Source organism: Hyperolius riggenbachi, chromosome 5, assembly GCF_040937935.1.
Source record: "Hyperolius riggenbachi isolate aHypRig1 chromosome 5, aHypRig1.pri, whole genome shotgun sequence".
NCBI classification, from domain to species: Eukaryota; Metazoa; Chordata; class Amphibia; order Anura; family Hyperoliidae; genus Hyperolius; species Hyperolius riggenbachi.
Window position 1 is genome coordinate 178,517,115 of NC_090650.1, and position 24,819 is coordinate 178,541,933.

General features: G+C 42.2%; 1 protein-coding gene across 5 annotated transcripts in view; it reads right to left on the minus strand.

Moving 5' to 3' along the window:
- The window catches only part of CLPTM1L (CLPTM1 like), a 699,988-nt gene that overhangs the window by 122,514 nt on the left and 552,655 nt on the right, over nt 1–24,819 (minus strand). For 3 of the 5 annotated variants that reach the window (XM_068236456.1, XM_068236455.1, XM_068236457.1), the window contains 3 exons: nt 22,362–22,396; nt 16,296–16,351; nt 16,150–16,194 (listed from right to left, as the gene is read on the minus strand). In XM_068236456.1, the coding sequence (XP_068092557.1) occupies nt 16,150–16,194; nt 16,296–16,351; nt 22,362–22,396 (136 nt within the window). Of the gene's footprint in view, nt 1–345; nt 428–16,149; nt 16,195–16,295; nt 16,352–22,361; nt 22,397–24,819 lie in introns of those variants that run through there. The other 2 variants (XM_068236459.1, XM_068236460.1) reach the window with 2 other exon arrangements.

The window sequence follows — 24,819 nt, forward strand, 5'->3', positions numbered from 1 at the left end:
TTCCTCAGGACTTTTGTTTATCTCACTCCGCCATGCCCGCCTCCAGGTGTTAGACTCCTTGAAACATCTTTTCCATCACTTTTCTGGCCAGCATAAGTGTTTCTAGTTTTCAAAGTTTGCCTCCCCATTGAAGTATATTGCGGTTCGCGAAAGTTCGCACGAATCGAACTTTTGTGGAAGTTCGCGAACCAAAAATCGGAGGTTCGGGCCTTCTCTAGGCGCCAGCAGAATAAAAATTAGTAGTCTATCAAAACCAAATAAAAAATGTGGGGACCGGGATGGATCCCTCTCCCCAATATATATGACACAACCACCATATACGGTATCCAGAAAAATATATATTTAATCAGTACTCCTCATAAAATTATGCAACGCGTTTCGCGCTTCCCAAGCCCGCTTCCTTAGGCAAATACAAGAGCAGGAATAACTGCAATACAAACAAACAATAGCACACAAAAAAAAATTACAGCTAAGAATATATACATTGCATCATCACATTGCATCATCATCATCACATAGACAGAAACACATCAAAAGCAATTTAGTATTGGTTTCCATTTGTTGTGAGAACCCTATGTATGTACATATACAGTGGGTTGCAAAAGTATTCAGATCACTCCTCCATCACTCCCTCCACCCCACAATTTTGACTTAACATTTTTCATTATTCAATTTCATCTTTCATTTACAGTGGTTTGCAAAAGTATTCGGCCCCCTTGAAGTTTTCCACATTTTGTCACATTACTGCCACAAACATGCATCAATTTTATTGGAATTCCACGTGAAAGACCAATACAAAGTGGTGTACATGTGAGAAGTGGATCGAAAATCATACATCATTCCAAATATTTTTTACAAATAAATAACTGCAAAGTGGGGTGTGCGTAATTATTCGGCCCCCTGAGTCAATACTTTGTAGAACCACCTTTTGCTGCAATTACAGCTGCCAGTCTTTTAGGGTATGTCTCTACCAGCTTTGCACATCTAGAGACTGAAATCCTTGCCCATTCTTCTTTGCAAAACAGCTCCAGCTCAGTCAGATTAGAGATGGACAGCTTTTGTGAACAGCAGTTTTCAGATCTTGCCACGGATTATCGATTGGATTTAGATATTGACTTTGACTGGGCCATTCTAACACATCGATATGTTTTGTTTTAAACCATTCCATTGTTGCCCTGGCTTTATGTTTAGGGTCATTGTCCTGCTGGAAGGTGAACCTCCGCCCCAGTCTCAAGTCTTTTGCAGTCTCCAAGAGGTTTTCTTCCAAGATTGCCCTGTATTTGGCTCCATCCATCTTCCCATCAACTCTGACCAGCTTCCCTGTCCCTGCTGAAGAGATGCACCCCCCGAGCATGATGCTGCTACCACCATATTTGACAGTGGGGATGGTTTGTTCAGAGTGATGTGCAGTGTTAGTTTTCTGCTACACATAGCGTTTTGCATTTTGGCCATAAAGTTCCATTTTGGTCTCATCTGACCAGAGCACCTTCTTCCACATGGTTGCTGTGTCCCCCACATGGCTTGTGGCAAACTGCAAACGGGACTTCTTATGCTTTGTGTTAACAATGCCTTTCTTCTTGCCACTCTTCCATAAAGGCCAACTTTGTACAGTGCATGACTAATAGTTGTCCTATGGACAGAGTCTCCCACCTGAGCTGTAGATCTCTGCAGCTCGTCCAGAATCACCATGGGCCTCTTGACTGCATTTCTGATCAGCGCTCTCCTCGTTCGGCCTGTGAGTTTAGGTGGATGGCCTTGTCTTGGTAGGTTTACAGCTGTGCCATACATCTTCCATTTCTGAATGATCGCTTGAACAGTGCTCCTTGGGATGTTCAAGGCTTTGGAAATCTTTTTGTAGCCTAAGCCTGCTTTAAATTTCTCAATAACTTGAGCCCTGACCTGTCTTGGACCTATCTTGTGTGTTCTTTGGACTTCACGGTATTGTTGCTCCCGATATTATCTTAGACAACCTCGGAGGCCTTCACAGAGCAGCTGTATTTGTACTGACATTAGATTACACACAGGTGCACTCTAGTCATTAGCACTCATCAGGCAATGTCTATAGGCAACTGACTGCACTCAGATCAAAGGGGGCCGAATAATTATGCACACACCACTTTGCAGTTATTGATTTGTAAAAAATGTTTGGAATCATGTATGGTTTTCGTTCCACTTCTCATGAGTACACCACTTTGTATTGGTCTTTTATGTGGAATTCCAATAAAATTGATTCATGTTTGTGGCAGTAATATGACAAAATGTGGAAAACTTCAAGGGGGCCGAATACTTTTGCAACCCACTGTATGTGCACATGCACCTGCACAACCACACATACACCCATACACATATTATGACATATCTGTGCATACGCTTAGGTTAATTGAATTCAATTCCTATGTAAATTAATTCAATTCAATTCCTATGTAAATGCATACCTGTGCATACGCTTAGGTTAATTCAATTCAATTCCTATGTAAATGGTTTCAATTCAATTCAATTCCTATGTAAATACATATCTGTGCATACGCTTAGGTTAATTCAATTCAATTCCTATGTAAATGAATTAAATTCAATTCAATCCCTAGGCAGAAAAATATTTTTCACCAACAGACCACAAGATCATGCAATGCCCCCATTTAAGGTGCTTAGTTAGTATACTACTAACTAAGCACCTTAAACGGGGGCATTGCATGATCTTGTTGTCTGTTAGTGAAAAATATTTTTCTGCCTAGCCACCCATTATGGTCAATAGTGTTGACATACCTGCTGTGGCAGGTTTTAAACATGAATAGGCCGCACATAAATGCGGAAGATTAACACAGACATCTGCTTTTTGGAAAACGACAGTGTAATTTTTGGAAAATGACAATGTGGCTATTCAACAATGTGGTTGTCATCTAATTAATTCATTTGCCTGGGGCTGCTATAGGATGGGTATTCATTCATTTACATAGGGATTTAATTGAATTTAATTCATTTACACAGGAATTGAATATGCGATTGGAGTGGTTGCCTGAAGTCGGCAACCCAGACTTGTGAGTATATCCTAATCTGCTGTACAAATTGAAGATTACCTTATATCAACAATAATAAACTATTGGGGGCTCTCGATTGTTCTTTTTTTTGTCTTTCTACTCCCTAGACCAGGGATTCTCAAACTGGGTGCCACGGCACCCTGGTGCACCTCGGGCACCTTTCAGGGGTGCCTCGGCATGCATCCCGATTCTTTATGCAATACCATCAGGTAAAGCAAACCGCACATTGATATACAATGTGGCTGCATTACCTGCTAGTTAACCTTTAGTCCCCACAACCATGGTTGAAGTTGAACATGAGAGGAATCGCGGTGCCTAATAAGTATCACTAGCTACTTGTAGTGGGTCGTCGCCTGATAAGGGTCATAACGGCATTTCGGTAGTTGTTTTTGTCGAGGGGTGCCTTGAAAACATTTCAAAGCCATCAAGGGTGCCTTCACCCAAAAAAGTTTGGTAACCACTGCCCTAGACTAATGACATCTCCAAGAGCTTAATTGGAGTGAGTTGTCAGATAGCTGGAGTCTAATTAATGAGATGGGATTGGAGGTATTGGTTACCACTGCACTGCCCTATAAAAAGCACACATCATTTTTGGGTTTGCTTTTCCCAAGTAGCATTGCCTGATGTGAACAATGCCTCACACAAAAGAACTCTCAGAAGACCTACGATTAAGAATTGTTGACTTGCATAAAGCTGGAAGGGTTATAAAAGTATCTCCAAAATCCTTGCTGTCCATCAGTTCATGGTAAGACAAATTGTCTATAAATGGAGAAAGTTCAGCACTGCTGCTACTTTCTCTAGGAGTGGCCATCCTGTAAAAATGACTGCAAGAGCACAGCGCAGAATGCTCGATGAGGTGAAGAATCCTAGAGTGTCAGCAAAAGACTTACAAAAGTCTCTGGCATATGCTAACATCCATGTTAGCAAATCTACAATACGTAAAACAATAAACAAGAATGGAGTTCATGGGAGGATACCACAGAGGAAGCCAATGCTAAAAATAAAACATTGCTGCACGTTGAAAGTTTGCAAAAGAGCAGCTGGATATTCCACAGAAGTACTGGCAAAATATTCTGAGGATAGATTAAACCAAAGTTGAGTTGTTTGATGAAGTAGAAAACAAGGAAGGAGGCACCGCTTCTTTTGTAAAATCCCTTTATTCCGGTGGGGGAAGATGCAGGTACATGGCAGTGGGGGCAACAGATGCCTGACAGCTGTTTCGCTGGTTTAAACCAGCTTCTTCAGAGGCAGATTGTACAAAAGACATTATAAAAGCACTCCTTAAATGCTTAGGTGCAGGTCGTTGCCAACTCCCATTTCCTGTCCGAAAATAAAAGACCTCATTGGACTAAAGGCAATGAGAACCGCCTCCCTGCCTCTCTATAGGTAGTTTCCCGGTCTACAGCCAATAGCTGTTGCTAGCCGTCACTTACCCAGAGGGCTTAGCGTCATTGGCAGCCGCATTAACCAATAATTCAGGAGTGGGAGGGAGCCTCGACCCGCCCCCTTGTCCGGAAGAGAACGAGTCTGCGTGTCACACGCTGGAGCGCATCCATTACGGAAACACTTCCGCATAGGGCGGCAACAGCCTACCTCATCGAATCAGATGGGAAGCTCCAGCCAATAGGCGAGCAGCGGGTCTCCCCGCATCCACGTCCCACGATTCTTACAGTTCATTGGCTCTGCCTGCCCTAACTAGGACGCGCCTCCTGCAGAAAGTAAACACAACTCAAGGTTCTCATAACGGACAATATTGTAGATAATAAAAACAATTAAAAATAGCCTCTCAGCGGATATTGCATAGAAATAATTAATTTAGTTTAGAACAGAGTAACATCACATACTAAGGATAGAACACAGCCTAATAGATATTTCATTGTTTTTCACCATAAAATCTCCAACTTTACATGGGTCATAACTGGACTTAGAGAGAGGATCTCTAAGTCCAGTTAGGGCAGGCAGAGCCAATGAACTGTAAGAATCGTGGGACGTGGATGCGGGGAGACCCGCTGCTCGCCTATTGGCTGGAGCTTCCCATCTGATTCGATAAGGTAGGCTGTTGCCGCCCTATGCGGAAGTGTTTCCGTAATGGATGCGCTCCAGCGTGTGACACGCAGACTCGTTCTCTTCCGGACAAGGGGGCGGGTCGAGGCTCCCTCCCACTCCTGAATTATTGGTTAATGCGGCTGCCAATGACGCTAAGCCCTCTGGGTAAGTGACGGCTAGCAACAGCTATTGGCTGTAGACCGGGAAACTACCTATAGAGAGGCAGGGAGGCGGTTCTCATTGCCTTTAGTCCAATGAGGTCTTTTATTTTCGGACAGGAAATGGGAGTTGGCAACGACCTGCACCTAAGCATTTAAGGAGTGCTTTTATAATGTCTTTTGTACAATCTGCCTCTGAAGAAGCTGGTTTAAACCAGCGAAACAGCTGTCAGGCATCTGTTGCCCCCACTGCCATGTACCTGCATCTTCCCCCACCGGAATAAAGGGATTTTACAAAAGAAGCGGTGCCTCCTTCCTTGTTTTCTACTTCATTGGATCCTAAGCTGTCTTCTGGATGTGCACGCTCTTGGTTCCCATCTCCGGTGCGTCTGCCCTGCTGCATTTGGTGCCAGGTACTGTGCCTCCTTTTCCACTTCAAAGTTGAGTTGTTTGGAAGAAAGACACAACACTATGTGTGGAGAAAACAAGGCACAGCGCAGCAACATCAAAACCTCATCCCATCTGGGAAGTATGGTGGTGTGGGCATCATGGTTTGGGGCTGCTTTGCTGCGTCAGGGCCTAAACGGATTGCTTTAATCAAAAGGAAAAATGAATTCCCAAGTTTATCAAGACATTTTGCAGGAGAACTTAAAGGGACACTTAAGCCAGAAATAAAAAAAACAACAGTTTTACTTGCCTGGGGCTTCTACCAGCCGTCCCGTGCCCTTGCAGTTGCTCATGGAGCTTCCAGTCCGCTGCCGCCCACTAGTTTTGTTTTCGCTGACAGGCACTGACAGGGAGTCGGCGGGCTTTTTGCACCTCCACAGGCCTAGCCACAAGTATCCTTCTTCATGTTCCCGTCCTTAATAGCGTCCTGCACAGCCACAGGTTGCTATTGCGGATGAGAACGCAAAGAAAAATACTCGTGGCCAGACCTGTTGGGCTTGTCAACAAAAACGAAACAAGCTGGCAGTGGGGGACCGGAGGCTCCGTGATTGACTGCAAGGGCACAGGACGGCTGCAGGGGGGCGGTAGAAGCACCAGGAAAGTAAAACTGATTTTTTATTCCTGGCTTGTGTCCCTTTAAGGCCATCTGTCCACCAGCTGAAGCTCATTAGAAGATGGATGTTGCAACAGTACAACGACCTAAAGCATAGAAGTAAATCAACAACAGAATGGCTTAAACAGAAGAAAATAAGCCTTTTGGAGTGGCCTAGTCAGACTCCTGACCTCAACCCGATTGAGATGCTTTGGCATGACCTCAGGAAAGTGATTTACACCACACATCCCAAGAATATTGCTGAACTGAAACAGTTCTGTAAAGAGGAATGGTCAAAAAGTACTCCTGACCGTTTTGCACGTCTGATCTGCAACCACAGGCCAAGTTTGGTTTAAGTTATTGCTGTCAAAGGAGGTTCAACCAATTATTAAATCCAAGGGTTCAAATACCTTTTCCACCTGCACTGTGAATGTTTACATGGTGTGTTCAATAAAAACATTGAAACATTAAATTATTTGTGTGGTATTAGTTAAAGTGGTATCGTCACCATAAAAATCAAATTTCAACAGCAACTGGTCTGAGTGTATTAAGTGATAAAGATGCTTATCCTGCATTCAAAACTTTTTCTGCTGTTATGATTTGGAGTTATCACATACTTATGGAGCACTGGCCCTTTAGTAGTCGTGCCAAAGAATTGCATGCTGGGGGTTCTTATCTATAATCTATTCCTCCTCTTCCCTTTATTCCCTTGCCAGCTGCTTATCTGAAACCTAATCCCCTACTCACTTGTGTTTACAAGCAAGGCTGAGGCGACTCAGCGATTGGAGGAGACAAGAAAAAAAGCAAAGGGCAGAAATGACATCACGAGTTAGTCTTAACTGTGGGCAAAAGACATGGCCCCCACCAGGAACAGAATTCTCATCATTTACTTACAAACATATACTGAAATCAAAATGTGGACAGTATAATACATGTGTTACGTAAGTAGATCAAGTATTTATCTACTTATATATATATGTTTTTTCCCTGGCATAGTATGGCTGATCCTACTGCTTTAAGCAGACTGTGATTGTCTATTGTGACTTGAGATGAAAATCGGATGACATTTTATGATCAATTTGTACTTCATCTTCTGCCTCCTTATCATGGATGAGGTTTGTGGTTTAGTAGCGTGTATTTCATAGGTAGGTGGGTCATTAGTGTGCATGGGTTGAATTCCCCTTAAATCAAAGTTCCAAAGATCACCGTTTGGGCTGGGACCTCTATTAGGTAGCTCCAACCAATCATCTAGGATTCTTGCCACGCATCCCACAACCCTGTGGCAAATCCAATCTGTTCACAGATCTTTATTTCTTTCAGTTAGCCAACTTCACAAGAAACAAACTTTTTATAGTAAAACCTGTAGCACAGTAAAAACTGAGTTATCTTTATTTTAAAATGCCACATACAGTGGTGTAAAAAATTATTTGCCCCCTTCCTGATTTCTTATTCTTTTGCATGTTTGTCACACTTAAATGTTTCTGCTCATCAAAAACCGTTAACCATTAGTTAAAAATAACATAATTGAACACAAATAGCAGTTTTAAATGATGGTTTTTATTATTTAGTGAGAAAAAAAACTCAAAACCTACATGGCCCTGTGTGAAAAAGAAATTGCCCCCTGAACCTAATAACTGGTTGGGCCACCCTTAGCAGCAATAACTGCAATCAAGCGTTTGCGATAACTTGCAACAAGTCTTTTACAGCGCTCTGGAGGAATTTTGGCTCACTCATCTTTGCAGAATTGTTGTAATTCAGCTTTATTTGAGGGTTTTCTAGCATGAACTGCCTTTTTAAGGTCATGCCACAACATCTCAATAGGATTCAGGTCAGGGCTTTGACTAGGCCACTCCAAAGTCTTCATTTTGTTTTTCTTCAGCCATTCAGAGGTGGATTTGCTGGTGTCTTTTGGGTCATTGTCCTGCTGCAGCACCCAAGATCACTTTAGCTTGAGTTGACGAACAGATGGCCGGCCATTCTCCTTCAGGATTTTTTGGTAGACAGTAGAATTCATGGTTCCATCTATCACAGCCAGCCTTCCAGGTCCTGAAGCAGCAAAACAACCCCAGACCATCACACTACCACCACCATATTTTACTGTTGGTATGATGTTCTTTTGCTGAAATGCTGTGTTACTTCTACGACAGATTTACCAGGACACGCACCTTCCAAAAAGTTCAACTTTTGTCTCGGCGGTCCACAAGGTATTTTCCCACAAGTCTTGGCAATCATTGAGATGTTTTTTTAGCAAAATTGAGACGAGCCTTAATGTTCTTTTTGCTTAAAAGTGGTTTGCGCCTTGGATATCTGCCATGCAGGCCGTTTTCGCCCAGTCTCTTTCTTATGGTGGAGTTGTGAACACTGACCTTAATTGAGGCAAGTGAGGCCTGCAGTTCTTTAGATGTTGTCCTGGGGCCTTTTGTGGCCTCTCGGATGAGTTTTCTCTGCGCTCTTGGGGTAATTTTGGTCGGCCAGCCACTCCTGGGAAGGTTCATCACTGTTCCATGTTTTTGCCATTTGTGGATAATGGCTCTCACTGTGGTTCGCTGGAGTCCCAAAGCTTTAGAAATGGCTTTATAACCTTTACCAGACTGATAGATCTCAATTACAGTACTTTTGTTCTCATTTGTTCCTGAATTTCTTTGGATCTTGGCATGATGTCTAGCTTTTGAGGTGCTTTTGGTCTACTTCTCTGTGTCAGATAGCTCCTATTTAAGTGATTTCTTGATTGAAACAGGTGTGGCAGTAATCAGGCCTGGGGGTGACTACAGAAATTGAACTCAGGTGTGATAAACCACAGTTAAGTTATTTTTTAACAAGGGAGGCAATCACTTTTCCACACAGGGCCATGTAGGTTTTGAGGTTTTTTTTCCTCACTAAATAATAAAAACCATCATTTAAAACTGCATTTTGTGTTCAATCATGTTATCTTTGACTAATAGTTAACGGTTTTTGTTGAGCAGAAACATTTAAGTGTGACAAACATGCAAAAGAATAAGAAATCAGGAAGGGGGCAAATAGTTTTTCACACCACTGTATCACAAGGATGTAAACTGGACATACAGCTTTAGTAACGGGCTCCCCCTGTTCACCTCCCTTGTAAAGTGTCTAGTTAGCGTCCATCCCATTCCATGTGCATTCCCTCATCATACAGTAGGTTGTCACATGAGCTTCGTATACCTTCTTGGGAATGTATACAACTGGTCAGCCAAAGCCAAACCAGTAACAGTTACTCCCACAGTAACTCCAAAACCATTCACATCTTTTGACAATGATACAGCTGGAAAAGCCAAGCAACCTGAATGCAGAAGTGTAGGAAATATGAGGCAGGGGATCCAGTCATGTGGTTGTTTTTTTTTCTTTTGTTTTGTTTTTTTTAGTCTTAGGACAGACGCCCTCCCTCCAGTCAGTTACCACCCCCTCCCCTGCCCCAACACAAACTCTGAGAAACAGGGACCAGTAGGGTTACACAGGGAGGAAGAGGGGCAACATTAGGGACCAATGGTTGATTCTGATTCTACTCTCGTAGCCTCATGTCCTACGGTCACTGTAGTGAATCTTACAGAACAACATATATCACTGTTACAAAAAGGCTTGTCTTTGGTCCCCTCTTTCTCATGTTTTGAGTAGGTCAGGGACATCAACTTATTCACCAGAAAGTTAGTGCTGTATAAATGATAAAACATCCCCAATGCATACATTTGAAATGGCCACTGACAAATTTAGGCGCAGGGAGAAGCTAGAAGATGGCTCACCCTGCTGCAGGCTAACTCCTAGGTGGCGTTAAAGCTATTCCCTCTCTGAGTTTGAAGGGAATATGTAATTCAGGCACCTGCTATTGCTGACGGCCAAATTACCTCTTTCTAATTTGAGCTCTGGCTATAGCTGGCGCCCAAATCACCGAGTGCCACTATAGCCGCAATTCTTATTACTTCTTATTATGATCAGCGCAGCACTGTGCCAAAATTAGCTGATTCATCTCCAATGCCCTAGCTAATCAGGGGAGAAGAGGGAAAGGGAGGCCTAACAGGATCACAACTCACTGTTAAAAGATAATATTATGGGCACAGAACAGAATTAGGGCCCTTCCCTAGCTCCCTAGCAAACATACTAAAAAGAGTCAGTTCTGTTCCCTATTCATTTAAAATACACATTCAGGGAAAGGATACTTTAACAGTGCAGGAGAGGATAGCCCTAAAGTAACTTTCAGACTACAATACAACTGAGATTTGGGCTAGCGATAAAGGATATAATGGACAAGGAGGTGTATAAAAATGTGTGCCTCAGAATGGTGAATACTCGGGAACAGTATGCCATACTAGGAAACAAACTTACACAGTCCTATGTCAAGGAACTGTCCATTATTCTACAGAAGAGTGTCTTAGAGGGTACACCACACAGTGAGGACTTCCTGAAACTAATTTCTAAAGAACCAATACTACCATTATTTTACGCTTTACCCAACAAACCTCGTTGAAAGACAGATTGTGTCTGAAACATATATATAGCGATGGGCTTGAATGTGGCCCCATCCTATGCAGAAATATTCATGAACGCCGATAAGGAGGCATTTGTTCACACAAATAAATTGTTTACTAGTGCGTTATACAGATTATATTTTTTTGCTTGTGGATGTGACCACCTTCAAGCCTTAGCAAATTTGTAGATATAGTTATCAAGCAATGTCCAGCCATCATATTATATGCTAAATATATCTGAATTGTTTGTGGTTTATAGGATAGATTTGGTGGTATTTTCACCGGTGGGGGCACCAACGAATGTGGAGTCGGTACCCTAAGGCGATGGTTTAGCTCCAGTCAGGTCTTGAAGTGGGTGGATTGTTTTCATTCTGCCTCTTTTCCAATAGGCCATGAGGCATAGAGAGTGACCTTCTTACAGACTTACCAGTTTCCCATCAGGTCCGCCACCTCTGGAGGCATGGCTGTGATGATGTTGTCCATAGCTGGCAGTCTGATTGGCAAGTGGTGCTTGAGTGGGTGGGTGGTTTTTTGACTCTCCTCTTTCATAGTTGCCTAATGGGAGGAGTTATGTAGGAAGAGCATCTACCACACATGCATTTGCACAGTAGTGAAAGTTCCCCCATCAGATCTGCTGAGTGAGAGTGAGTGAAACTGCAGGGGATTGCTATATAAAGTAGAATGTTCTGAGAGTTTTTTGAACACAACTTGAACAAAACAAGCCTTTCCTCCAAAAATGTTGCTGTATTACTATACGTCATCTATGGCTTTAAAATAAAAGAGCTAACTATCAATGATATTGCAGGTCTTACTGCTTACTAAGAGGTGAAGTCTCACGGATCCACTGAGCTAATACATCGATACATTCTTAAAACATAACATATTTTTGTTTCACGGGCCTCAATTCACGGAGCTTTAGCAAACACTTTATCAAACGTTTGATAATTTACCTCATGGGTAAAATCTCATTTTGAATTCACTAAGGTGTTATATATTTATCGAATGTTTTACCGATAAAACGTTCAATAAATATATAACACCTTAGTGAATTAAAAATTAGATTTTACCCATGAGGTAAATTATCAAACGTTTGATAAAGTGTTTGATAAACGCTATGGGGACTGCCTGCTCCCCGTCCAATGCTAATCTATTTCTTGGCTGGTTAGAGGACACCCTGGTCTTTAGTGATAAGTTGTCAATGAACATTTACAACATTTCTTACTAAGAAAAGTACATTAATAATGTGCTGACAAGAGTGCACTGATGACATGTTTCATGCCTTTGTAGACGTATTTAAAAAACATCAGTATGAGATCCGCATTTGAGATTTAGAGTGTATCCATCAACTTCCTTGACCTTACTGTTACCAGGGATTCTGTGGGCGGATTGCAAACTGAGATCTATAGCAAGCCTACAACTGTGAATTATTTCCTACTTTGGAGCAGCCAGCACCCCCTGATCCCTCAGGGCTAGCATTCCTGTTAGCCAATTTATAAGGGCCAGACACAACTGCTCTACTGCTTCCAATTTTTAAAACGAAAGCCACACTTTCAGAAGTCAGTTTTGAAAAAGAGGTTTCCCTGTAGGTGTAATAGTTCAAAAAACGAACAGCTTTTGAACTGGACCAGTTTATGTAGGGGTCTTGAGTACAGTCTTTCAGGCGGGTGCTTAATCTACTAAAGATGACTGGGGAAAAAAATCAGTGGCCATTTACGAGTTTTCTTTAGGAATAAACTAGCACTTTCATTCCCAGTGGCTATACACTTCTCAGCATGTATTTGAAAGTCAACTTTGGTGATTACAGAACTAAAAGTGGTTAGTTCTGTGGTTTCCCAGTGGGAGGCTATAGCCTGTCTAGTTGCAGTTAGTATGTGAGAGATAATCAGATAGTCTGACAATATAATCGTGTAACTGTTCAAATGGAGGATAGCCCACTGGGTGATAAGGGACCCACTCTAGAGGGTAGGAAAGGGTAGGGAAGAGCCCTTTCAATACGTTTCCACAGGCGTCTAATTTGCAGACAAAACCAAAAGATATGTGGTAGTGTACCAGCATTGCCACAGTTCCTCCAATGGGGGGTGGGGAGCAGGTAGCTTGGAACCTAGCAAACTTGACCAGGGTTATAAATCTTTACCACAACAGTTTCAGATAATTATCCCAATGGTATACACAAGAAGCAGAACTAACGTCTATCACAGCTTTAGTCCTGTCCTCTAAGAGGGTCTGGGTCTTGAAGGCTCTGTCCCATTAATCTAGTTGCCAGAGAATTGGAGTTTAAAAACAATAGATGGAGTTGTAGAGAAGGAAGGTCAAAGCTTCCACTGCTCTGTTTCATTGTAAGAATGTGGTTGGAGATATCATTTTTCTTTTGGCCCATGTGTACTTAGTCACTATTTTTTGCATAGTTACAAAAAAGTAAATGGGGACTATGATGGGAAGGTTGCAAAATAGATAAAGTAGTTCTGGCAAGAGAAACATTTTAAAGGGTGAAACCCTCCCCAGCCAGGAGATTTCTTGTTTTTCTTTGGCTGGTTTCACACTGCTAACCCGCAGTAGCGGTGCAATTGGACGATCGCATCGCACCGCCAAAAAAAGCGGATGGAGATTACTGTGGCATTGCGTGGTAATCTCCATTGTGGCTGCAGGCCAAACAGGAAGTGAAGCTTTTTAGTGCTCACTTTCTGTGGCCGATATTCGGATTGCATGGAAGTGTACTGACAAAATACGCTTCCGCGCATGCACGCTGCAAGCAAAAAAATAAACATAACCCTGTGTCGCGACTTACATGGCTTACGGTCGCTGCACAAGTTCAACACCAACATTCTGTTGCTCTAGCATTGGCCGCGCAACAAATACGTCCCTTCCATCGCCTCAATGTGAAATATACCATACACTTTCACAGGTGTAGCATTACCTTGCGGTAAAAACAGGGTAATGCAATGCACCAGTGTAAAAGGGGCATCAGGGTTGAAGCAAGTTAGGTACTTTAGATAGAGGAAACTCTACATTCTACTGACGAGGGAAAAAAACATCCATTCAAATAGCGGTCCAATATATTGCTAACTGCCACCAACTGAGAGGAACATGATATCCCACAAACTGTATATCCCCATACTCCCGCCTATCCCCTCCTCACCCAGCCCCTAAACTGTCCTTTATATCCTCCACACCCTTATGGACTGTATACCTCAACCCCCTACACACTTCACTATAATCCCACAACCACCCCATCCCATGCTAATACTAATGCTTTGGCAATGCTAAATGTATTTGGTCCTGCCAATAAAGCTTTTTTGGATTTGGATTACCAGGGCCTGTAGTTAGCTTCATATAGTTGTGCTAGTGGCTGGATGGTGTAATGGTTAAAGAGAACCCGAGGTGGATCTTCGGGGGGCAGATGGGAAACAGATCCATGTTCTCTGCCTAATGACATGGCTCTCTGCTCCCCCACTGCAACGCTATAGCACCCCCGAGTTTAGCGACAAGATTTGACACTGATCTACAGTCACAACACCCTTTGGCTTGGCTTGTGAAAACATGTACATGCAAACAGGGCACCCAAAATAGCCACTAGTTCAGTAAACCAATACTCTACTACTTTGAAGTGCAAATACTTAAAGTAAACTACTGGTAAATGATACCGATATATTACTACAGTTCTCACACAAACCCCTCCCTCTACCAATCCCCTTGCAGATGCCTAAGCCTTAAAAGCCCCCCACCCCACTGACGCCTATCCTTAACTGTAACCCCCCTTCTCACCCCCCCCCCCCTACCTGCCAAAAGAAAAAAAAATATTGAAAGCCATGGAAGTTGGCTACTGTGGGAAATTTGGACGCATAAGGTGCCCAATAAAATAGCAGTGCCCCCTTCCACCCTGTACCCTCTTTTGTACTTTAGCCTATGGTGATAGTGGTGCCCAAGACAGCCAAACTCCTGAAGAGTATGAATAAGAACCGAAAGGTGCATTTTGGACATGTGACAACAACATTAAACTAAAAACACAGTTTTATCATTTAAAAATAAAAATAGAAACACAGGTGCTTAAAGTATTTTGAATTACTACACTAGTATTTACATAATATATGTAATGATCTGCTCAGCTGTCTGCACGGGCAGACAGCTGTTTGTCCATTCTTTAGGTCTGAATGCTGCAGGTCTCTGGAAAAAGAGACCTGTCTTCGCTTTGCAAGTTTCAGAGTTGCTCTGCTGAGGAATTTGCATACACTTGTCATGCAAATTGCCTAGCTGCCTCCTTTGAAGGCTTGCAGTATAAATACCATGTTCTCCCAGAATCCCTTGCTGGTCATAGAGGTTTGTTCCTGCAAACTCACCTGGAGTGTCAGCCATTGCTATCTTAGTGTAGCTAATTCTTGGGGAGTGCTCCTTGCATTCTTATTTAGTGCAGTCAAGGTTGTGTTTTATTTGTACTGCCTATTCTGTCTTGTCTGTCTTGCGATTGTCTTGTCGCCAGCGGCAGTTGACAGGAAATCGTTCTGTCTGTCTGGGAGTGTAGAGCTGCGGTTGCTACTGGCTTCTTCATCTGTCTGGATTGCATTCGCCCCAGTGGTAGTGGCAGTGCTTCCTTCTGTATTCTGCCTTAGGGGTGCTAACCAGAGCAGTGGTTGCTACTGGTAGCCCCATCTGTTTGTCTGTCTGGATCGCATCCGCTCTAGCGGTAGCAACGGTGGTTCCTTCTGTATTCTGCCTTAGGGGTGCTAGCCAGAGCAGCGGTTGCTACTGGTAGCCCCATCTGTCTGTCTTGTCTGGTATGAACGCTTGCTGTAGGCTAGGTGAGGCAACCGTTTAGCAAGCGTTCGCGTTCTCTATTTTATGTTTGTGTTTCATTGGTTAGTTAGGGTGGCACGCTTATCACTGGGGCGCCTAATGTGCGGTGATCGTGTTTTAAACACGTTCGCTGTTGCGAATGAGTGCGGTGTTCGCATTTAGCTAGTGTTTGTTATTTTCCTTGATGTTCTGATTGTTGTTGCTTGCTGTGCCTTCTTGCTACTCTCGTGCTCTGTCCTGCTCGGTCTTGTGTCACTGTTGGCAATCGCCAGTCTTGTGATTGCGTTCCCACTTGGTTTCCGCTGTTGTGTGTTCACCGTCGCTGCGTGGCGAGTAGATTGGTGGACACACATACATTCTGTCTCTGTGCTCACTTTTCTCTCTACAGGTGCATCGCACCAAATCTGGGTTCTATCGGTTTAATACGCTTGTGGAGGACTTCCGCACCGTCAGCGCACATCTTGTGCGCTGACCACGGAGATAATTCCACAAGCGTTACAATATACTTGGGTGAGGGGAACAGGCAGGGGTATCCCTGGTACAGGTTCAAGTATAAAATGTAAAACTATTACTGCATTATTTGTACACCATTCAGGAGCACTTACTTTATATGTAAATGCCTTCCAAGGTAAATGTGCAACCGATTTCATCTAGTGGAAGAAGTAAAACAATAGTTAGTACAAACAGCTCACTGCTATCTATGCTTACCCTAGCACTCTGCATATAATACTTTGCGTGTAATGTTTATTACCTTATAATTCACAAACAACTGAGGCAACATAAAAAGAAATCCAAAAGCATAGACTCCTGTAAAGACAAATATTTCGATTAGAAAAAAAGTCCAAAAGGGCATAAATAAAAAAGCCTATAAAGTAAATGTGATACTGACATTGTGCTATCTATGCTCATTGGGTGTCAGTTGAGGTCACCAGGGGCGTAGCTAAAGTTTTGGTGGTCCCAAGCCCATAACTTGAAACCACCCCTGCCCCAAAGGATGCATCAAAAACACGATGTGGGTGGAGCAAAATACAGGTTCTCCCTGGTCAACAAATGAGATAGGGGCTCTAGGTCCGTTCCTAACCTGAATCTGCCCCCCTGTATGTCACCTCATGTCCCCATCTCACCTCTGTTCTCCCTGTGCCTCTTTTATCCCCCTGTGTCCCACCTCTTGTCCCACCTCTGTCCTAGCCAGGTACAGCTGCCCCCCTGTATTAGTATCCAGGTATAGGTCCCCCCAGTGGTGCCCCCACAGTATAGGTATCCCGCAATAGGTGCCCTTAAGTAAAGGTTAGCCAGGTACAGGCGCCCCCAGTACAGGTAGCGAGCTATAGGTGCCCAGTATAAGTAGCCAGGTAGAGGTGGTGCCCCTGTATAAGTTAGCCAGGATAGGTACAGTTGGCCCCAGTATAGGTAGCCAGGTACAGGTTGGCCAGTATAGGTAGCTGGGGACACATCTGGCTATAATGGGGAACAGTAATCCTGGGGACACAGCTGGCTAAAGTGAGGGGTGCTAACCTTGGGGGCGAATGTGTCCATCTACTGGGGTGGCAAATGCAGGGGACACATCTGGCTATACGGGGGGCTGATATTGGGGACACATCCGGCAATCTATACTGGGGAAACATAAAACAGGTGGCATGGTTTTTATCTACTTTAGCACTTTTTTAAGCTGGAATTGGTGAAAACTGAGAAATAATGATTTTTTTTCTTCTATTTTTCCCATTAAAATGCATAGAATTTTTTTTTTTTTTATTGGGACAAAATACCTGCCAGTGAAAGTCTAGTTTGTCTTGAAAAAGACAATATCTAGATCATTTACGTGTCGTGAGTAGGGACATAGCTAAAATGTCAAATTTGCTCTAGTCCATAAGGGGAAAACCAAGGTCTGGATGCAAAGTGGTTAAAGGATACCAGAGCCGAAGGGCTCTGGTAAAAACGGAATGTGCAGTGGGTAGAGGGTTAAAAGCAAATACCGCACCTCCCATTTCCCTCCATCATTTGCCGTTGTTCCCCTCTGTCACTCACCGCTTACCCCTGCTCCTGAAGTCGGAACGTAAGAGTGGGGGGAGCGTGCGCGCTCCTGTCCTGTGACATCACTGCGTGGCCACAGAGGAGCAAAACAGATATACTAATACAGATACTGATAAAAACAGATAGTATTGTTCCACCCCAAAGTCAAGCATTATACCAAATTCAAAAACAATCACGGGGCTTTTTATGAACAAATAGTCTTTTTAATTCTTCTCGGTAAAAGTTTCTTCAATAATAGGGACAGACATGCGGGTTTATTTCGGATTTATTTTCGGATTTTTGCGGGCTTATTTTGGAAATCTGAAATAAATCCACATGTCTGTCCTTTATATTGAAGAAACTTTTACAGAGAAGAATTAAAAAGACTATTTGTTCATAAAAAGCCCCGTGATTGTTTTGGGATTTGGTAAAACAGACATACTGCCAAAGTTGCCAAGGAGAACAGCACTGATTGAAGGAGAACAGCAAGTGACGGAGAGGAAAGGGAGGCATGATAAGTATTTGATTTTAACCATCTACCCACTGCACATTCTGTTTTTACCAGAGCAATTCAGCTCTGGTATCCTTTAATTATGTACATTGTAAGCTGTTATTCTGGTTTCCATCGCTAACTGCAGTGTGTGCTGAATCGTGTTATGGTGCCCACTAATCCCTTCAAAGTATATTCTCTTAGCTTAGCCTTCTACTACATACATTTGGCAACAGTGGACGAAAAAAATTGGATCATTAGTGGCCATCATTAGAATAATCTGCTTAAAGCGGCCCATACAGTGGTCGATTTCAGACATCGATCGATCGATTCTATAGAATCGATAGATCAGAAATAGATTCTATCAAATTCCCCATTCGATCAATTTGTGGCCGATTTCGATCGATTTGACCTATCTGACAGGATGGAAGATCTGGGTCGATCTGCTGCTGCCAGCAGATCGATGGCCCATAGAGTTGCATTGAATCTAATGGTCCAATAATGCATTTAATCGATTTCCAATAGATTTTATTCTGAAATCTACTGGAAATCTGTTCCTAGTGTGTGGCACACATCAGATAGATTCCTGTCAGATTGGACTTGACAGGCATCTGCCAGAAATGTATCTGATGGTCAAATATGCTGCAAATCTGTAAGTGTATGGGCACCTTAAGTCTAGCCCCGAAGTTAGAGCTTGATGTACATTGTAATGAGTAAAAAAGGTATGTCAGAATATGACAGTACTTAGTGGCAAATATCTCGCTGGAAAACACAGACGTCAGATGTTTCCTGTAATTGGCCATCGGGTTTGCACACATCTCAGGAGGGATTTCGCCCCCTCCTCTTTGCAAATTCACAACATATAATAAATTTCCACGATCTGGTTAGCTCCACCTGGGGTGTGGGATTGTGAGATTTTATTATGTTGCGAAGGTGCCGGTGTCAGTGTAAAAGGATCGGACGGAGGGTAGCTGTGGGACACTGCAGGAGCCCTGGCCGGATCGGCATACAAAATTATATGCTGTATAGTAACGTACACTTCCAGCTGTGAGGGTCTAACAATTGATATACAAAGCATGATTATACAGATATCTGGTGAGAAATGTGTGTAGAGGGGGGTGCATGTAGTGATCACCCTCACCAAGACACTGGAATTTATAACCACATTATAACATTTTGGGATAGTGGTGATATTGTATTGCTTAGGCAATGCACCATTGTTAACCTGTTTTTGCAGGTGCATTAACTTGAATACTGCAAGACTTCAGGAGCTACAGGAATGTTCATCATCTGTTACGCAGGGGAGAACTCATGGGTTAATCTTTGCTATCTGGCTTTAAACTACAACACAACCATATTGAAACAGTAAACTAAATATAATTGTTAAATTGCAGCTGAAAGTGTGAGGAGGACTGCATGAGTTTAGCTCTGCTGGAATTGGAATTTACTTGTATTTGTACGGACTGTGCATATGCTACCTTGACCAAGAGGGCCTTATGGGCTTTGTAAGACTAGTCCTTTACAGCATAGTGTGTTACCATTTGTTGTCTTGGTGACTATGGTCCCAGCTGTCCTGAGACAAGTTTCTCCCTGTTTTTCTGGGCTGCTTCGTCACCATTCATTGCAACTCCATGAGGTGAGATCTTGTATGGAGCCCAGGGCTAAGGGAGATTGACCGCTATCTTGTGTTTCTTCAATTTGTAAATTATCATGCCAACTGTTGTCACCTTCTCACCAAGCTGCTTGGTGTAGTCTTGTGGACCAGTCCAGCCTTCTGCAGGTCTACAGTTTTGCCCTTGAAAAAAATGACCATAATGCAGACGTTCCGCCTCATTACTTATGTGGATTTCATTGACTGTTTTGAAAGGCCCTGAGGGTGAGAAGCTAGATGGCAACACTCAAATCTGGAATTAATTGTGGTATACAATATTAGAGAAAAACTAAGGAGCAGAAGGATAACTGTATATAATATTACTTATAAACAAGTCTGACCAGGTAAAAAATAAAAGAATTATATATATATGTATATGTATATATATGTATATGTATATATATATATATATATATATATATATTATATATATACACAGTGGTTTTCAAAAGTATTCGGCCCCCTTGAAGTTTTCCACATTTTGTCATATTACTGCCACAAACATGAATCAATTTTATTGGAATTCCACGTAAAACACCAATAAAAAGTGGTGTACACATGAGAAGTGGAATGAAAATCATACATGATTCCAAACATTTAAAAAAAAATAACTGCAAAGTGGGGTGTGCGTAATTATTCAGCCTCCTCAGTCAATACTTTGTAGAACCACCTTTTGCTGCAATTACAGCTGCCAGTCTTTTAGGGTATGTCTCTACCAGCTTTGCACATCTAGAGAATGAAATCCTAGCCCATTCTTCTTTGCAAAACAGCTCCAGCTCAGATCTTGCCATATATATATATACAGGATCTTCTCAAAAAATGTGCATATTGTGATAAAGTTCATTATTTTCTGTAATGTACTGATAAACATTAGACTTTCATATATTTTAGATTCAAATACACACAACTGAAGTAGTTCAAGCCTTTTATTGTTTTAATATTGATGATTTTGGCATACAGCTCATGAAAACCCAAATTTCCTATCTCAAAAAATTAGCATATTTCATCCGACCAATTAAAGAAAAGTGTTTTTAAAACAAAAAAAGTCAACCTTCAAATAATTATGTTCAGTTATGCACTCAATACTTGGTCGGGAATCCTTTTGCAGAAATGACTGCTTCAATGCGGCGTGGCATAGAGGCAATCAGCCTGTGGCACTGCTCAGGTGTTATGGAGGCCCAGGATGCTTCGATAGCGGCCTTAAACTCATCCAGAGTGTTGGGTCTTGCGTCTCTCAACTTTCTCTTCACAATATCCCACAGATTCTCTATGGGGTTCAGGTCAGGAGAGTTGGCAGGCCAATTGAGCACAGTAATACCATGGTCAGTAAACCATTTACCAGTGGTTTTGGCACTGTGAGCAGGTGCCAGGTCGTGCTGAAAAATGAAAGCTTCATCTCCACAAAGCTTTTCAGCAGATGGAAGCATGAAGTGCTCCAAAATCTCCTGATAGCTAGCTGCATTGACTCTTCCCTTGATAAAACACAGTGGACCAACACCAGCAACTGACATGGCACCCCAGACCATCACTGACTGTGGGTACTTGACACTGGACTTCAGGCATTTTGGCATTTCCCTCTTCCCAGTCTTCCTCCAGACTCTGGCACCTTGATTTCCGAATGACAAGTAAAAGTTGCTTTAATTCGAAAAAAGTACTTTGGACCACTGAGCTGTTGTTTCTCTGTAGCCCAGTTTAGGCGCTTCTGCCGCTGTTTCTGGTTCAAAAGTGGGTTTATGCTTCCATCTGCTGAAAAGCTTTATGGAGATGAAGATTTCATTTTTCAGCACGACCTGGCACCTGCTCACAGTGCCAAAACCACTGGTAAATGGTTTACTGACCATGGTATTACTGTGCTCAATTGGCCTGCCAACTCTCCTGACCTGAACCCCATAGAGAATCTGTGGGATATTGTGAAGAGAAAGTTGAGAGACGCAAGACCCAACACTCTGGATGAGCTTAAGGCCACTATCGAAGCATCCTGGGCCTCCATAACACCTGAGCAGTGCCACATGCTGATTGCCTCTAAGCCACGACGCATTGAAGCAGTCATTTCTGCAAAAGGATTCCCGACCAAGTATTGAGTGCATAACTGAACATAATTATTTGAAGGTTGACTTTTTTTGTTTTAAAAACACTTTTCTTTAATTGGTCGGATGAAATATGCTAATTTTTGGAGATAGGAAATTTGGGTTTTCATGAGCTGTATGCCAAAATCATCAATATTAAAACAATAAAAGGCTTGAACTACTTCAGTTGTGTGTATTTGAATCTAAAATATATGAAAGTCTAATGTTTATCAGTACATTACAGAAAATAATGAACTTTATCACAATATGCTAATTTTTTGAGAAGATCCTGTATGTATATATATATATATATATATATATATATATATATATCATATGTATATATATATATATATATATATATATATATACATATCTTATGTGTTTACTTCTTTGTCCCCTGCATTAGGGTAAAGGTAAACTAAGGACAAGCTCACACGAGCAGTCAAACCAAAAAACCAGACCGTTACAGTTAGCCGGTTAGTTAAGGGTAGGGAGGTATTAACTGCATCCTTTCGCTATTGTCCATGTGAACTAATCCTAAATGAATTTAGCAAAACAAAACATTATATGCAGAACATCAAAGTAAAATAAACATACCATTGACAAAGCAGTTGATTAACCAAGAGTACCAGCTGAAATATAAAAACAGATTTTAATACATCAATGATTAAAGTTAAGTCTGCATTATCAATTTAGAGCAGAGATAGTTTATACAGATGTAGGTACTAGTTGTTATAGAATCCAATTTTTTTGCTACTGGAAACAGCATCAACTGCTGCTTTATAATGATTGGACTGAGAGATCAAACTAAAAGTGAATATACTATTTTCATCTCATCATCATTCATTAATTGATTGTATAGAAACATGAAATATAATTTTTTTCAATTGAGATAAATGGATTGAATTTTCCTAATTTTAATCTTTTGATCTATCTAACTTTTGATCATCTGTGGTGGAAAATTCTGATTAATTTTAGGGAGAAAATGAATAGTGTATGGCGGATTGGTTTGATTTTTAAAAAAAATACAATTAATCAAAAACACTCATTACAAATGAAACATCTACACGAAACTTCCCTGATCTTAATGCCCGGTTCTGGCATGTGTGTTATGCTAATTTTTTTCTCCCTGCATTACTCTCTCTTACTTTTTTTCTTTTTTTTTTTTTTTTTTTTTTTACGTGGATCTTCCTCCAGGTGCCCCTTTTTACTTACAAGTGGTTATCAATACATATATCTGTACTATTTGATGCTACTAGGTTCTTGTACTTTGACATGTGTTATTTCTATTGTCTAACTTCCCCCCTTTTATTGCAGTACTCAGGGGCATAACTAGAAGCCACTGGGTCCCCCTGAGAAACTTTAGATGGGGCCCCCTCCCCCCACTCCTCCCTTTCTGCACAGGTAAACTGACAACCAATGTTATTCAATTGACAAGTGCACATTTTAATGTGTTTTCCCTCTGCAGGTAAAAACAGATAGCAGTAAAGCACTGCAGGCATTTTCTCTATCAATTACATTAGCTTCAGTGAAAAAACGTGCATGTTTTTACACATACAGCCACACCAGATGTTTTTTTCACACATACAGACACACATGGGGGTTGATTCACTAAACCGTGATATTACAAATAGCACACCTTATCAAAGTGCTATCTTAGTTAACATGCCTTATCACAGTAGCACAGCGAGCGCTACAAACTATTGCCTGCTAATTGGCAATGGCACTCGTCCTGCCCTGAGCCCCTGTGGGGTTGATCAGATGCAGTCATTACAACAACTGTGCAGAGAGAATGGTTTTTTTCTCTCCGTGCCCTTAGTTGTCAGTCCCTCAGGACAAGGAAAATAAATTTCTCCCCCAATGGAGCCCCCTGTGACTTCTGCCCCCCTTGCAGCAGGGTCTATTGTTACGTCCCTGGCAGTACTCCTGTCTTGGCTGGATGGAGTTACTGGCTGATGTCCTACCACCCCACCCACACACACACATATATACCACAGCTGCATTATTGCTCTGCAGTACTGACACCTTTGTTAGTCTCTACTGCTGACCCAGCAGCTGTCTACAGTGGCTTGCAAAAGTATTCGGCCCCCTTGAAGGTTTCCACATTTTGTCACATTACTGCCACAAACATGTATCAATTTTATTGGAATTCCATGTGAAAGACCAATACAAAGTGGTGTACACGTGAGAAGTGGAACGAAAATCATACATGATTCTAATTTTTTTTTACAAATCAATAACTGCAAAGAGGGGTGTGCGTAATTATTCAGCCCCCTTTGGTGTGAGCGCAGTCAGTTGCCCATAGACATTGCCTGATGAGTGCTAATGACTAAATAGAGTGCACCTGTGTGTAATCTAATGTCAGTACAAATACAGCTGCTCTGTGATGGCCTCAGAGGTTGTCTAAAAGAATATTGGGAGCAACAACACCATGAAGTCCAAAGAACACACCAGACAGGTCAGGGATAAAGTTATTGAGAAATTTAAAGCAGGCTTAGGCTACAAAAAGATTTCCAAAACCGTGAACATCCCACGGAGCACTGTTCAAGCGATCATTCAGAAATGGAAGGAGTATGGCACAACTGTAAACCTACCAAGACAAGGCTGTCCACCTAAACTCACAGGCCGAACAAGAAGAGCACTGATCAGAAATTCAGTCAAGAGGCCCATGGTGACTCTGCATGAGCTGCAGAGATCTACAGCTCAGGTGGGGGAATCTGTCCATAGGACAACTATTAGTCATGCACTGCACAAAGTTGGCCTTTATGGAAGAGTGGCAAGAAGAAAGCAATTGTGAACAGAAAAGCATAGGAATTCCCATTTGCAGTTTGCCACAAGCCATATGGGGGACACAGCAAACATGTGGAAGAAGGTGCTCTGGTCAGATGAGACAAAACTGGAACTTTTTGGCTAAAATGCAAAACGCTATGTGTGGCGTTAAACTAACACTGCACATCACTCAGAACACACCATCCCCACTGTCAAATATGGTGGTGGCAGCATCATGCTTTGGGGGTGCTTCTCTTCAGCAGGGACAGGGAAGCTGGTCAGAGTT